The sequence below is a fragment of the Astatotilapia calliptera genome, chromosome 17 (assembly GCF_900246225.1).
Source record: "Astatotilapia calliptera chromosome 17, fAstCal1.2, whole genome shotgun sequence".
Classification (NCBI taxonomy): Eukaryota; Metazoa; Chordata; class Actinopteri; order Cichliformes; family Cichlidae; genus Astatotilapia; species Astatotilapia calliptera.
This window is the reverse complement of record NC_039318.1, coordinates 36,392,368-36,409,172: the sequence shown is the minus strand read 5'-3', so window position 1 is coordinate 36,409,172 and position 16,805 is coordinate 36,392,368. Positions and strand designations below refer to the sequence as shown.

Here is a 16,805-nt window from a genome sequence, read left to right as displayed (position 1 = left end):
TAAAAATAAATATATATGGAAACACAATGCATTTGGTTTGATAACACCTTGGTGGCTTTATCAGTTTGTTTGTGTACCTGCCTCCCTATTTTAACCCCGCCTCCTCAACAGGTACTTATGCTAAAAGGGGCGGGCTAAAGGAAAAAAGAAGTGGGCAGAAAATCTAAGATATGAAGATAAAGCATAGACTGTATATGTAAGATGGACAGCATAATGCCATTTGTCAGCATTATGCTTTGCAACTTGGAAGCACAGAGAGGAAAGTTTTAAATGTCACCATGATGTGGATGTGTCAGCTGTGAGATGGATATGACATGTAATAGAATCAGTCTTCCTAATGGCCACCAGAGGGCGACACTTAAACTTGAAAACAATCATTCTGCTGTTTAGAAGTTTAAAGAGGAAACTGCACTTAAATGCCTTGCTCTCTCAGCTCAGTAACCCCCTTTCCTGATGCTTTTTTGGGGGGTTTCTGTCGACAATTGTCTGCCCAACGGCTCATTAGCAAGTGAGCATATTTATCTCTGCATTTCAAAATCACATCTGCCTTGTTGTGAATTCCACTTCCACAAAGCTAAATTCCCAGGAGTCAGGCCTAATCAGAATCAGTGTGACACCGTTTTCGATCTTTAACCAAGGCCGATTACTTTTTTCTTTTTTTTTCATTAAGATCACAGAAGACCTGGATTTAATAGCTTTGTAATTGTGCAAAAAGTCTGTTTCCACCATTCGTTGCTACAGTGGAAACATCCAAACATGCCCATATTCACACTGCAGTTTATAGGAAACATAACAGAAGGCAGTTGCTGGTGCATGTACGCTGATAGGAGGGGGTGCTACAGCGGGGTTACTTTACAGGCCTAATGTTTTGTGTCAGATGAAGCACCGGCAGCCATATTGATCATTTTTCATGCCCTGCCTCATTTCACTAAGAGCCCCAACATGACTGCTGGTGGCATTTTTTATGTCAGTTATGAGACACGCAGAAAAAAAAGACAGAACGAACTGCAGCTCTGACAGCGACAAACAAACAAACACACTCTAATGTGCTGCAACATGCTTTACTTTAATAATTGTGAAAACAGTGATTATTCATGTTGAGCAGGTGAAATGATCAATAATCACACCCTAAACAAATCACCCACCATGCACATTACAAGCCTTTCATTTACATTTTATCAATAAAATAATCAATATAGCCCGTTTTTTTTTTTTTTTTACCTTCTAGTGGTTGGTAAAAGCTTAAGTCACATTTTTTTTCATTTTAATCATAAATTATTTTCAAATCACTTGAAAGATTAAAGAGAAATCCCAAGGAGCATTAACCAATCACGGTTAAGCAGGCTTTGAGCAGGACCCTACAGAGATATCGCCAAAATGCAATATCCAAACAATCGTTAATCTTCTTACGGGAAGATTTATTAAAAAAAAAAAAAAAAAAAAAAGGACCTTATAGACAAATGGAACGAGCAGGCCACGCTTGGATATCGCCCCAAAACACTCGCTATCACTCGGAAACAGTGAGGTTGCAGTGGCTGGGGTTGATTCTCAACCAGTTATATTTTTTTTAATGTTCACTGAAAGACGCAAATCCAGTAAATGAACAACATTTATGGGGGGCGTTTGTTTATGATAGGACAGTAAAGGAGGGAGAAGGCGTGCAAATGGTGTGGGGTCAGATTTGAGCCCGGCCCTCTGCAACAGCCTTATGTTATATGGATCACCTGCTCTGTGAGCACTGAGATATACTGGCATCCAGTCACTAGAGCAATATTTAAAGTGACTCAAGGTAGCTTTGTACTCCTGAGTTTGTCACTCGTAGTTGTAAACAACATTAAACATTTTCTTTCAGGTTTTTCCAAACACGGAGCAGTGACTATCACACGGCGCCGCTGTTTGTTTCCGTGTTCCCAGAAGTTGGGCCCAGCTTCCTGCTGACATCACAAAGGTCGTCTAAAGCAGCAAAGCTATCATTAGGCACCAACGCGCAGTCCGTCATGTGTCTTGACTAAGTTGTTACGAGAATTCGTGACACTAATGGCCTAATCTGACACAGTGTTTTTCATCATTATGTGATACAGTACGATGAGTTCGTATGGTAACCACTAAATGTGGATGACGTATAAAACTTCCTGAGATAATCACGAGGAAAGCACTCAGGTGTTTCTTCTGATACGGCTCGCACGCCGCTGCCATTTATTTTTTATTTTCTGTAAAAAAGTTAGTGTAGTTTCTTTAAACAACACCTCAACAATTGTGATTGTGCCAACATGCCACATGTTTACGTGCATCTTCAATTTGCACATAAAAACAAAGTGCGTGGAAATGCTGGCAATTGGTAGAAAATCATTTTACATTTGTTCGAGGTGGAAAAATTCAAGCATCAAAACAACAACAAAAAGAAATTATGAAGTGTAACGGGAAAATGTAACAGTTCTGAAGCTTTCTTCTGCACTGCCTCTCGCTTACCTATTCAGCAAACCAAAGTCTCATCATTCAAAGTCATGTGAAGCTGCTTTAATAGCAGTTGACTGAGAAGTGAGTTAATCCTAAACTGGTTATCTGTTCATTATAAACAGCAGCTAATAAATCACATATTCTAATCTTCTGGAATTCATTAATATCTGTGGCTTCATTTGTTTTCTTCTCAGTTACTCAAATTAACACTTTTAGTGCTCAAGATCCACCATTGCTGTCTGTTTTTATGCTATTATTAATTATTATTATTATTACTATTATTATTACTATTATTATTATTGCAAAACACCACCAACCCCCTTTACACCACTGATGTTAAGCAATGACACAAGAATCGGATGTTTTCTTTGGGGGTGCTGAGGGAGATGGAGGGACATGTGTGGGCTGGTTAACTGTTCTGATGTTTGAGTACGAGGTACTGTATTGGTACCCAGAAGACGCCGAGCTAGATGGGTACCCAGAAGACGCCGAGCTAGATGGGTACCCAGAAGACGCCGAGCTAGATGGGTACCCAGAAGACGCCGAGCTAGATGGGTACCCAGAAGACACAGAGCTAGATGGGTGGGGCGAAGAGGTTGTGTTAGGTGAGTAAAAAGAAGCGGAGGTACTGGCTTTATATCCAGAGGAGATCGTGCTAGGTTGGTAAGCCGATATGGTAGCTGGCTTTGGTGCTGCCACTGGCTTTGGTGCTGGTGCTGATGCACCACCACTGTACATCAATGTACTAACTAGTGGGTGTGTGGTCTTGTACTTTATCAGGTACTCGGGGTAGATCTGGTGCTTCTCAAACACCACATATATGGAGGGGTTCATTACATCGTCAACACAGCTGTCATAGAAGTTTATGTCCCCTCCGTCCTTCGAAGGAGGTCGGGGATAATCGGAGGACCCTTTGGTGAAGTCTCCCACCAGCACCCGTGAGATGAACATGTCTCTGACGTCAGTGTCACCGGTGTAGTTGTGGGAGTATCTGGCATCACGGGCAAAGTAACTACCTGTGTTTAGACACCAAAAGAGACCATTGTGATTATCGGGCAAAAAAATAAGCATCGTTCCTCACAACCACAGCTGACAAAAATGTCTGTTTGGTGAGTTTGGAGCTTCTGTTTTTTAAATGTATGGTTTATGAAAACATGCTTTTTATCAATAACTGTTTCAGCTTGAACATTTCTTCCAATCACCTTTGCCAAAAGCCGTTCCATTAAGTCCGCAGATTCTCCAGTCAAAGTTGTGGTGGCAGATGGTGTCAACAAATTTGGAGTGAGTGCCATGAAAAAGCTTTTTCTCAGTCACATTTCCCCCTTTGTTTTTGGTCTTCATCTGATTCTTTTGCCTTGAAATAGAAGACATACAAATATCTTACGTCAGTCTGGTTTGTCTGTATGTCGTGAAAGTGTGCACGCTGACCCTGGACTGTGTACACAAACATTAACACAGCCTCTGGCTCTGAGGAGTGACACCAGTGCAGGAATTTAAATCTGTATTCTTTCAAATCACCAGCAGGGGGCAGAAAATGGATAAAAGAAGTCAGAGTTTACTGAAGTCTGTGGACCGCAGAAGACAATACGTACCATTGAAAGACTTCCCAAAGAGCTTTGTTCTGAATCCTCTCAATTTTGACAATATCAAAGCCTTTCATGGTTTTACAGAAATGAGTTTCCACCGTCTTAAATTCATCTGAAGCGCGCTGGACGGAGATTCGCTGTAAGAAAACAAAAAAATATTGCAATCTTTCAACACGAGCATTTCCCTTCACCATTTAGTTAGTATGAATTCTTTAGCTTTATGTCTGAGTACAAATATAAATTCTATAATGTTATTTTTAAACAAGGCCAGCAACAGTGTTAAAAAAGGCATTTTACTCCTAAGAACAACACAGAAATGGAAACTCTGAATTCAACGATAGGAAATATATTTCTAAGCTTAGCTTTTTTTTTTGTCTTTTTGTTTTTTACTTTTTTTCCCCAAATATGTTCATAGAAAAAAAATTATTTGGGAAAATCTTTTGCTTACTGTAGAAATTCCACTTGAAGTGTCATCTGCACAGGAAGCAATGTGGGAACCAGTGACTGAATAAAGTAAATGGTTTTTATCTTAAATCAACAATACAATACAAGACCCGGTGAATACAGCCGGGTCCCAAGTTAAACTCTCCAAATCTCTGAAACAGCCAATGAGAACGTAAATGAGAAGGAAGGCTAATGTTTACTGATATATGACAGGGTGGTAAATACATTAGAGGGTGACCAGTTTCAGAATACATAGAGAGCTCAGTATTCAGGAACTGTACTGAGGAAAGTTCTTAGACAGTGAAAGCCCACACGGAGAGGACTACAGTAATTAATGGTAAATGGCCTGTATTTGTATAGTGCTTTACTTAGTCCCTATGGACCCCAAAGCGCTTCACACACACATTCACACACTGACAAGCTACATTGTTGCCACAGCCACCCTGGGGCGCACTGACAGAGGCGAGGCTGCCGGACACTGGCGCCACCGGGCCCTCTGACCACCACCAGTAGGCAACGGGTGAAGTGTCTCGCCCAAAGACACAACGACCGAGACTGTCGGAGCCGGGGCTCGAACCGGCAACCTTCGAACTGACGAACTACCAACTCTTGAGCTACGATCGCCCAATAAAGTCTGTGAGAATGTAAACTCCCAGGGTTTAATGGATAACTGGAACTTCCAGTATTCAGGATGGTGTAACATAAGAGCCCACACTGAAAAATACTATGAGGCCAGAATCAAGTTTCTATCTGAGGAAGGATAACAGATCAGATATGATCTTAAAAATACGTTTTTAAGATAAAGGCTTGTCTGTTTTTATTTTATGTCGTTCGGTTGTCTTATTTAATCCTTTTTCTCTCTTTTTTTTGTTATTTTGTATGCGTGTTATATTGTTTAATATAATGTTGTATTTAAAAAAAAAACTGATTGCTTTCACCTTTTACTAGAAAATTACACTGCATAACATTGAGTTGTACATCTACATTACTATGTTTGGAATATGTTAACATATGTACAGTGTTGGGGAGTAACGGAATACATGTACCGCCGTTACGTATTTAGAATACAAAATATGAGTAACTGTATTCCGTTACAGTTACCGTTTAAAAATGTGGTATTCAGAATACAGTTACTTTGTTGAAATAAATGGATTACACTGCGGTACTTTCCTGTTTCATATTGTCGCGGGTCAGGACTGTTTGAGTTTTGTTTGACAGCTACGTTCTGTTGTTCCAGGCGGCAGCGTTACGGTTGCCATGGTTACAGGGCAACGCTCTCTCTCTCTCTCTCTGCGACTGTGTGTTTCCTGGGTGAGAGAGCGCCTTTTCGTTGTTGTTGTTGTTGTTGTGCTAAGCTAACAGGCAGAATGCTACAAGCATAGCTCTAAAGAATGTAGCATCATGGGCAGTGTAGTCCGTGCTGCAGGGAGAATGGACTGCCATACACGTTATGGGTCTGTGAGCGCGAGGAGGGAGAAAAAGGAGAGTGAAAGGTACAAGTTGTCATCGAGCAAAACCGGGAGCTGGAAGCATGTAAATATAATAATAACCACTGCAGCCAAGAAGAGTGCCTGACGAGCCCAGTTGTAAGTAAGCTATTAAGACTCGACTGTACACTGTGTTCGTGTTTTCCTCCGAAAACAATAAGTTCCGTTGGAGCAGCCTTTCAACGCCTCTCTCTGTCTGTCGCAAGAAAAGTTGACCCACACAACAAAGTAAAGCTATTTTTTGGCTACGAGCCGACAGGGACCCCGCCGTATTAGTCAGAGGTCCCTTTACTACAGTTCGGAGTCGCGGACCTTCAGTAACAGTAATAAATCACACAGCAATAGTACATTCACGTTGTTGTAAAAAGCACGATAATATATTAAGTAGTCCAAAGTATTCAGAATACGTTACTCTCATTGAGTAACGTAACGGAATACGTTACAGAATACATTTTGGGGCATGTATTCTGTATTCTGTAACGGAATACATTTTAAAAGTAACCTTCCCAACACTGCGTGTGTGTGTGTGTGTGTGTGTGTGTGTGTGTGTGTGTGTGTGTGTGTGTGTGTGTGTGTGTGTATATATATATATATATATATATATATATATATATATATATATATATATCTAAACTTGAGTGTGAGCTCAAACAGCAGAGACATAAAACTAATATTTTATGGTTTCACAATACCGAATATCCTGTTTCGGGGATCTGTGTCTTGTCCCAGTTGTCTGGTATTGGAGCAGATGCTTTAACCACGGGCCGTCTGCAGAGACAGAGGGTTAGGATGACTTTAAATACACAAGGTTTGGGTGTAATACGTCTGAAAACATAAGTAACACAAATGCCATTAAAAGTTTCTTTGATATACAGACACCTTCACTTTTTACATATGTTTTAAGATTTCATTTTAAATCAACAAAACATTTTTCCCATCACATGCCATAATGGCAAGAGCTCATGTTTGTCATTTTTAGGAGTGTTTTTGTTTGTTTTTCAATTTTTTTTATAATTGCTAAATAAAAAAAAAGAACAAATAGGACCCACTGCTGAGATGATCTGGATACGGTTAAGAAAGACGCACACCTGAGCATGTAATAACCCCCACAGTTCATACTAATATCAGAAAAAACAAACAAACCAACTATGAAATCTTAGGAACTCTTTCTTAACATCCAGGGCGACACGCCTCACCAGGTCTAGATCAGGGAACGGGTCTAGAATCATATCTCTGTGTCACTGTTTTATCAATTATGTCTTTATGGTAGAAAGATGCTTGAAAGAAGCCACTTTGAGTAAAGGGCACCAGATAGCTCCCTCGGCACACAGCTCTCACAACACGACGTGATGTCACGGTGTTGGTAGCATCATGCTCTGTGCTGCTTCAGGCAGCAGAGACGGGCAGGGCTGAGTTAGATCAAAATAAAGGTTCACATTTCTGCACAGCAATGAGCTGCATCATAGGCGTTGCTGCTGGTTACAGAAAGTCTGTCCTTCAGTGGTCCAGAGTTAAACTCCAATACAGTATAATGTGCATCAACAGACCTGAAACAACCAAGTCTGACAGGACCTGCCATGAAGACCAGAATAAACCAAACAAATCCAAGAGTGTAGAAGCCAGACTCACAGCTGTACTACTACAAAATCGGTTTGGGATTTTTTTAATGAAATTTGTGGAAATTTAAAAAAAAAAAAAAAAGCAACTTACGTTTAGCAAGCTCTGACTGGAGCATTTTTAATGTCTAGTGCTTGCCTGTTTTTTGACATTCTTGCTACTGAATGGACAAACATGGTGAATTTGCTTCACTCTAATCTTAAGGCCCTGGCAACACTAGTATGTTGGCACGTATGGTAAACCAAACCCAAACGAGCACTGTCTTCATGCGGCCTTCCCTCAGCTGGAAGCTCGAAGGCCAAAGCTGGAACATCAAATTCTCCCGAATTCTTCCTCAAGGTCGCCTGCAGTGACTTGGGGATTGTTGACTTTTGCTTAAAACTAGGTGAAAGCGCACTCTCTCTCTCTCTTTGGATACAGGAAACACACACGCACACATGTACTCAGACACACACACACACGCACACATGTACTCAGACAGACACACACACACACACACACACACACACACACACACACACACACACACACACACACAGCTCGCCCTCCAAACGCCTTCGACGCTTACACCTGATGCGGTCAGGCAGGTCTCTGTCCAGCGCCAGGTTTCAGCTGCAGGACCAGATGACTGTTGTCTACATTGGCTCTCTCCATTACCCCATACCACCCCCCCCCCCCCGATCCCTGTCGCAAATCATGTGTTTTTTATGTTGTAAGTTGTGAGGATTCATGTGCTTCATTGTGCTGAGGGTTTTTTTTTTCTTTCTGTTCTCAAACTGCTCTCCCATCTGGGCGGAGTTCTTTTTTTCCTCCTCTTCCCTCATGTATTGCATCATCTATCTCTCTGTATGTACAATCAGAAGGCGTCCTGTTTCACTGCATGTACGTGTAACATTGCTAATGACAATTAAACGTCTCAATCAAGTGTTGAACAGGAATCATGTTAGATTCTGGCAGACACACTGGTCTCTACAGACTGGTTGGTAACGATCAAGGAGTTAACAAGTCTATCAGACTCATTTAAAACACTACATGTAAACCAAAGTGAAGGTGTCTTAAAACTTTCTTGGGGCTGTTTTTGGGATGACGTACCTGACTTTCTTTGTTAGGACATCTGCAGCAGAGACAAACAGTGGCCGTCTGCACACACACCTTTTGGTGCCATAGCGTTTATTTGTCTGTATCATGTCTGAGGAGGAAGTTTAAAGTTAAATGATAATGAGAAACTCAGTTTTACATTTTAACATGCAGAAATGAGTCAACATAGAGTTTCTATATTCTTTGTTTACCCTGGAAACTGAGTGAATACGACTGGGAGCCAGCAGTGAAGTCCACCACGTCTTTGTCATTGGCCAGAAACTTCTCCTCCAGCTTTGTGCTGTTGATGTCTGCTGCTTTATGTCCACTAGTCTGCAAAGCAAGAAAGGTGACTGTGTTTTTAACCTGAAAACAAACCTGCATCAGCATAAGAGCAATGAACGATTGGTAAGAGAAATTAATTTATAATATTTAATAAATATCCCAAGATAGCGACTGTCAAATTAGCTTGGCTGAAAACCACTGAGGCCGTTTGAAAGTCTGACGTTCTTTCCAGTAGAGTTACCCTAACAGACTTTAACTTTACTTATTTATTTTTTAAACTCAACAGTCCAGTATGAGCATGCTCAGTTCACATGATCAACTGAGCACAGCTGGTACATGTAGCCGTTTACTTCAGCTGCTAATTTCTCCTCAGAGATACCAGAGCTGTATGCACAGACTGTGGCAGCCTCGATTTACAGCCATAATAGATGAGATTAAAACTTTAATCATGAGCTGTAATTCCAGCAGCTTAAACAACAGAATACAGAGAGGATAAAAAAATATGAAAAATATAGTTGTGATTGCAGCAGAAGCAATGCAGTGACCTCCAAAATGGTCAGTGAAATAGAGGTTCAGTGACTATTTGTAGCTCAGATCAGCTCCGCTAGCTTTTCTTGCTGAGGCATGCTGTCAGTGTGGATATCTTCAATAAAACTCTGGAGCAGCTATTTTTTCCATGTTTGTTCACTGTTTTCTACCTCCCAATCTGTTGAGAAGTGTTTCACAATTATACCAGTCCTATGACGTGGCATTACCCAGAGCAAAGACTTTAACCTTTGATTAGAAAATCAGATAGTTTACGCTTTAATAACAGCCTCTGATGTAATAAATCTATTGAGGCAGTATGACTTTAAAGATATTTTAACAGAGAGTGACAACAGAGAACTGACTTCGAAGCTGATATATTGAACGTGTTAGCAAACAGTTACACATTTACATAGTCAAAAACCCCAGTGGATGACACTAAGGTGCTTGTGTGCACCTTTTATGTAAAGGTCCTACATGCTCAGTGCTCCATTATTTTTGCAGTCTAGCACCTAGATATGGTTCTGAGCAGGTATTATAGAATTGGTTTTTAAGAATTTTTTATCATTGAAAATGCTGTCGAGATGTTTAGCTCTCCTGACGAGAGCTAAAGCTAAAACAAACACAAGCTGAAAAGCACTGAAATGCTTTGTGGAGATCACCTGGAGGGGGAAAAACACCCGGTAGGGTCATAGTTCGAGGGACTTTTTTCCACATTACAAATGTTTTTTTTAATCATGTTTACAACAAAAGTACTGACTCACGTGCTAACAACCTTTTGAAAACACTGTGGATGAACAGTGGATTCTGATGCTACTCACATCTGCGGAATAAGTGTTCCACCTCCCAAACTCATCCTGCCAGTACCAAAGCCACTCGGTGGTGTGGATGAAAGTCGGCTCAATCACGGAGTTTTCTGTCGAGAGTCGACGTACTTTGTTCGATCCACAGGTCATCGTGTCAAAGTGCACGGCTGGACTGGTGCTACTGCAGACACCCAAAACAGAAGGCATAATGTTAACATTTTAACAAGTGTGTGGAGTTTGAAAGAAGTTGATATTAAGGAAACAGTAATAGAAATAAAGAATTGTGTCCTGTGGCTGTGGAATCATCACCTAAATCGTCTCCTTTCCACAACCAGGTCCTTGTGTTTGTGTTGGGTCTCACTTTAGGATGAATTTGTCTCATAATTGGAGATTAAGTATCAGAACTTCAGGAGTGGGACCACACCTGCAAACACACTCCTTCCAGTTCTCATCCATATAGGTTCCCCCAGTCCTACAAGCTGTTCATTCTCGTTTACATGCCCCACCCTCCATCCCCTTTTCAATTCTTTAACTTCTTGACTTGTATTTAGTACGTTTAGTACGGGATGTGCCAGGTCCTGGAGCCGCCGTCAGTCCCTTTCGAGGCCTTCCTCAAACCGCAGCTCAATTCATGTCAAAGCCATTCACCTTTATCTACGAAAATGCTGTCAAATATAAATGAGGACGTGGGCCCAGCTAGTGAATTACCCGTTACCAATGTAAACCTTATTCTACAGGCCCACACACCAACACAAATCCCTATTCTAAAGAGGACACACGTATGATCTTTGTCATAGTATTTATGTATGAACACAAAGCAAAGATGAAAACCAGCACAAAGAGACGTTAAAGCGATCACCACAATGATTCTACTTTGGAAACATATACAGGCAGAAACTGAGCTGGCAGCCTGACTGCTCCTCAGTAGGGAAGGATACCGTGATGGCACCGGTTCTGACATAAACGGTAGTAACCAGACCTAAAAGCAGCGCACATTTCGGTGCTTTTTTTCCTTAGATGTCACACACTTCAGATTCTAGCCAATCATTTTACGTTTCCGAGGATAGTAGGCGGGTCCAGGTACGTACGTTCTTTTAGAGCAGAGCTACAGATTACAAATGTCCAAGGCGAAGCGGTCAAAGTCTGGCTGTACTTCACAGCAAAAGATGCAAACTCAGCAGCAACAAGTGCTTTAAGCTGATACTGTGATACTGTCAAAGGAGGTAACACCTCGAATCTGATGAAACACCTGGCGACGTACAGTGTTTTTTAAAGGCAAGAAATGCACCGTATTTGATAGCTTGCTGCGAGACCTCACACCGAGCACATCTACTGCGGGTGTGGTGCCTGTTATCGGACCCGGAGTTAGCAACATCCCCCAAGAACCCGAAGAGGAGAGTCCTGGCCCCTAGCCCTGCCAGTGTAGCAGAAATGATGATGAGGATGATGATGCAGCAGCAGCCGTTCTTCTCTGCGTGAGTAGCTTAATGTTGTTCGTGTGTAATTTACGTTGAGTAGGCTAACCACGTTATTACATTAATGCAGGTAAGGTGAACTAGCAAACATCATCATAGCTACATGCGGCTGTCTTCTTGTTTGATGGCAGATACTCCCTTCACCCTGGCCAAAAAGGCTAAAAGGACCAAAGAAAAAGAGGGAAACAGCTAAACATGAGAGGTTTTTGGATAAAGTTTGTGTTTTTTCCATTGTTTAAGCACTGCTTCCAGCCAAGAGTGATACCATATATGCCCCATAGCTGCAGAAAAGGCTAACGTTGTTATCTTGGTGCTTGCAAAGAGCTGAAGTTGTGTTAGCGGGATAATGCAGTTGTTTCCATCCTGGATGCAGTTCCCACTTTACCATCACACTCTTGTTCTTTTGCGGAATAAAAATAAAAGTAATGTCCGTGCTCATGCTGTGGACCGCTCCACTACTTTCATCCTCAGACACATGAGCTGAAATCAGCTGATTCAAGTGCAGGTGGAACCAATATTAGAATCAATAGGCAAGCAGACTAACAATTCCAAGGAATGCCACTACTGGGAACTGTTCTCGATTCCCATCCCTACACCTAACTGAATGCTCCGAACCAGTAAACTGCCAAAAGTTCTGCTTTTAAACAGTCTGTGATGATCACAAAGTCAAGTGTATTTGATTATCAGATTATCACGTTGTCTTTTGCAGGACTGCAGAGAGTCCTGTGAGAACTTGGTAAGTACCTGTATGAGTTACTGGGGTCACAGTAGTCTCTCTCAATTGTCTCATTATCGGGCAAATCAGTCCACTGGACTCCATCTTGGACCTGCCATCGGTACGGCATCTTGTCATGAGCTTTAAAACATCGATCTAAGAAGAAAGAAGAAAGACAGCTGGTCAAAGTCAAGAAAGAACTACATTAAAGCCTCAAACACTTACTAACCATGACTTTCTCACCATCATGTTTGCAGTGACCTTTAATGAAGTACATGCAGATCCCTGTTTTATCTGAAAGAAACAGGAGATATTTCACAGGCTTCATTCAGACAGCAGTTTTAGTTCATCTGAAAACATCAGAAGTGTTTTCAGCTGGTGTTTACCTCTGACAGGCCTCTGTCTATTGTTCTGCCATTCTCCACCTTTAGCAGCTTCATCACTGACAGCAGCGTTAATGTTGCTTGATGAACGAGTTTTTGGTAGTGGTTGCTTATTGGTGCCCCTGTTGCCGCCTCTCCCTCTGACAGCTGCTTGACTTCTTCCATGACGGCGTCTCCGTCTTCGAGTCTCACCGTTTTCACTGCTCGCATCGTTGTCACTGGTGGCTGCGGAGATGTCACTGGTGGAAGAGTTTTCATCGTCGCTTTCATTCAGTCCATTACTGGTGTACAGATCGAAGATGTGAGTGCCAGCAAGCATCTCAGTAAGTGAGGAGGCTCGATCCTGCACTGGTCGGCTGCTCTGGTTTCCTCTGTTTCCCCTATTGCCCCTGCTGCCTGTCGCACCCCTACCACCTCTCCCTCTGCCTCTCCGCTGTTGTTGACCATTCTCAGCCAGCCTCAAAGCCTCTTTATTTGCATACACAGCCTTCAAGGATGGCAGAAGGGCACCAGGTACGCCTCTTTCTTGGACATTTTTTATGGGCTGTGGAGCAGTAAAATTGTGATTCCTCGAGCAGCTGCATTCACGGCTGATGTACTTCTGGCAGATGTGGAGCCTCCTGCAACCATCACCATCCTGACACCGGCCGAACTCTCCATCACCGTTGTTGTAGTCGTAGCATATCTGATGGAGACAGAACAAAATGAAAGGAAAGCGTGGTTATATACACGGACTGTAAGTAAAAGATGGAATACAATCACTGACTGTATGTAAATGATGGATATAAACATTGCAACATCCTGCTTTTTTTAACCAGTTTAAATTGATTTTACTCTAAATGCCACAATAAATTGTTCAAAACGTTTTCTTAGGTCTAGTATATCTTTGTCAAGTTTAAAGACGATCCATAAAAAATTGTGGGTAATATAAAGTTTTGACTGATTTTTTAGATGAGACTTTGACCGCGACCCAATTTTCATCTAAATTAAATCAGCTGTTATCATCACACAAAATATGAAAAAGATATTGTGAAAACTGTGGACGGTACTGCAAACAAACAAACAAACGAAAGGAAACGATTATTTACCAATTACATTGAATGCTTTTTAAAACTTTTAATATACTTTTTGACATGTATAAAAAAGCTGATTTGCCACCAACGTGACAGAAAATGTGTTTTAAAATTGGAGAACAATACACATCTGGCAAACAACTTTACCTCTAAGTTTTAAGAACACCTCAATGACTGCCAATTTGTGAAGAATTACATATTATATTACACTGTGTGGGTGTCAGCTGTACTGTTTGTTATTGCTACAGTATCAACAAGCTGTTACAATTTAAATGAACATATCAGAATCAGATGTGAAAAGATGTTATGACAATGATGATGAGTTCAACCTAAAGTATTTCGTCAGGGTGCTTTTATCGTGTGTTAGGTTAAGACTCACAGCAGGAAGGAGTGTGTGGTCACTCTGCAGCAGCAGGGTGCACAGCTCCTCTCGGCTCAGGCTCTCCAGCTCATGCTCCCTCAGAAGTCTTTGGTTATGCTCAGACGTCAGCTCATGGGAGAAGCTGCAGCCCCTCCTGTTGTAACAGAATCCACACAGCTGAGTCATGACTGTGACATGAGAAGGATTAGGGCCACACACAAACATGATAAGTGCTGCCAAACGTGGATTAATTCATCATTACACGTACACATGCTGTGTATCTGTTTCCAAATTCAGCCCGATACCAATAAAAAATTCATTTTGACTGAGTGTCTGTCAACATATGTGTTCTTATATTTTTCCAAACCCGAGAATTTGTCATTGTAGCTGGCTTCAAAACCAGTTAATATGACGACAATAATAAACACTACTACTAATAATAAGCACTACGAATTATTTGACATTTTAGCCTCTTTAATGGTCCGTAACTTGGTTGTACACAAATACGACAATAAAAAGAAAGTTTTTATTGAGACTCAGAAGTCGGTACAAGGAAGCACAGAGAGGAACTTTTCCTATTAGCCTTTCGAGTCACATGATGATATTTGTTCAGGTTAGCTTTCCTAACAAATCTGCGTCAAACTGCTGAAAATGTCGAATTTTCCCAACAATACCTGAACGCACCGTCAGTGTCATATTCACTGACTGTAAACAGAGACACTAGTCAGGGCCTTTAACCCTGGAATATTTTGCAGCCACTTTCAGCATTACTAGAAAAGGCCTGGATGAACAGAGACGGTGGCTGTTTCACTCGGGCCATGACTCACCTTTCTTACTTTAAGTCCAGTATATTTACCTGAGCTGAGTGAACTGACAGAAACCGCTGAAGAGGAAGTTTTTGCACAGGTGCAGACCCCTGCACGTCCCCGGGCAGTCTTTCACTCTGCAAAGTCTCAGGCGGGTCCTGGCCACCACCTTCGGCTGTCCGTTTGGACAACAGGAAACAAATTTCTCTTGGTTACAAATGATCTCCGACAACTTCGTGGGATCTCCGGAAAACAGATTATACACTAAATCCTCCGTGTTGACTGCTCCTTGGCCGGCGCAGATCATTTTCAGTATTTCCGTCTCCATCGTGTCCGAGCTCTGCCTGCGTTAACTTCCACCTGGGAGACCAAACCGCAGCTTGACGACAGCGGCCGCTGGTTTCATGGGAGGAGGAAAACTTCGGTATCATTTCTGACGATTGGAAAGCGAAACTGAGCTATTTTTATCTTGGACTGATGCTGTAATGCTGCTGATGTCCACTTGGGGGCGTCCACGAAAGAATATAGGGAAGACATTTGTACTCGGCACACAGTGTAACATTAACACAGTAGAGCTGATTAGCAGAAAGCTCAAAGTCTGACTAAAGGAAGTCATAGCTATTACCTCCTGTTGTAGCTTTGCTCTCCTTTAAACCTTTGGGGTGAATTTTCGGGTCTTTAGCTGCTTAACTGTCCATCAGCTGCCAGGCTGTGTGTTTGCAGGTTAAATAGCTCATGCATGTCTGCCTGGGGTGGGGAGGGTGAACCTAAATACATGTGCTGCACAGCTGTGCACTAACAACAATCACAAGTCCAAAAATATCTTTGCTCTTCTTGTTTGCATAGCTGCTACACAGAACACAGTGAAAAACTGAGGTGATTCTCCAGTGGCACACCTGAACGACAGAACAATGTGAATATCAAGAGTATCATACCAACACTAATACTGGTAACGGATTGATACGAGCACAGGAGGATCGATATCTTGTTTTATCTTCTTCAAGTTCAATATGTAACCGACTGAACTGTGTTATTTATTTATTTTTGGAAATGAAAAAATATGCTTCATACATGCACCGTGTTGACTGTCACGTCTATTTTATTTATAGCCCACAGCACATTTAAAAAGCAGAAGTTGACCCAAAATACTTTAGAGACAGGCGCCTTTACAATCCAGCTCGCCAACAAGCTCACTTTTTAAAATGCAAGAACAGCCGTTAGCTGTGTTTTGTTGTGTTAACTCATTATTGTTGGAAAGTAAAAATCACAGCAATTTAGTGATCATTAAAATGCGTCCAGAATTTGCAAACTGATGATGATTAAGTTAGAAGTAAGTATTCCTCATTAACTGAAGGTGTTGGAACGCCTGAGCAGAGGGAAAATATGAATGTTGTTATTGTAAATATTATTGTAATCTTTATTTGTTCTTTTTCAGGGTTTTTGAGGGCAAAAAGAAGGTTTGTAAACCCACAGCTTATTGCTGAAGCTTGTTCGCCTTCATCTTTTTGCTCTTTAACAAATAAAGAGGGTTTTTTTGTTTTGCAGTTTTTTATCCTGCGACTGTGACTCCAAAAGGAAGTGCAGATCATCATATGTCCTGATGCAGACCATAATTTAGGCCACGTAAACCACAGTGGGCCATAATCAAGAACCACACCCGTGAACAGTCTCAATAACTCTTAAATAATTATTTATTTGAATGATTGCC

The 16,805-nt window shown here is 41.5% G+C and overlaps 1 protein-coding gene across 1 annotated transcript; it reads right to left on the bottom strand.

The window, feature by feature from the left end:
* Positions 1–2,163: 2,163 nt before the first annotated feature.
* On the bottom strand, positions 2,164–16,327 carry LOC113008587 (poly [ADP-ribose] polymerase 12-like). The gene is made up of 12 exons (XM_026146063.1): positions 15,148–16,327; positions 14,310–14,445; positions 12,861–13,542; positions 12,718–12,768; positions 12,504–12,630; positions 10,300–10,465; positions 8,881–9,001; positions 8,684–8,780; positions 6,667–6,742; positions 4,050–4,180; positions 3,660–3,811; positions 2,164–3,473 (listed from the first exon to the last, which is right to left on the bottom strand). The coding sequence occupies exons 1-12, from the start codon at positions 15,423–15,425 to the stop codon at positions 2,794–2,796; spliced, it is 2,697 nt and encodes an 898-aa protein (XP_026001848.1). The 5' UTR covers positions 15,426–16,327; the 3' UTR covers positions 2,164–2,793.
* Between the last annotated feature and the right edge of the window lie 478 nt (positions 16,328–16,805).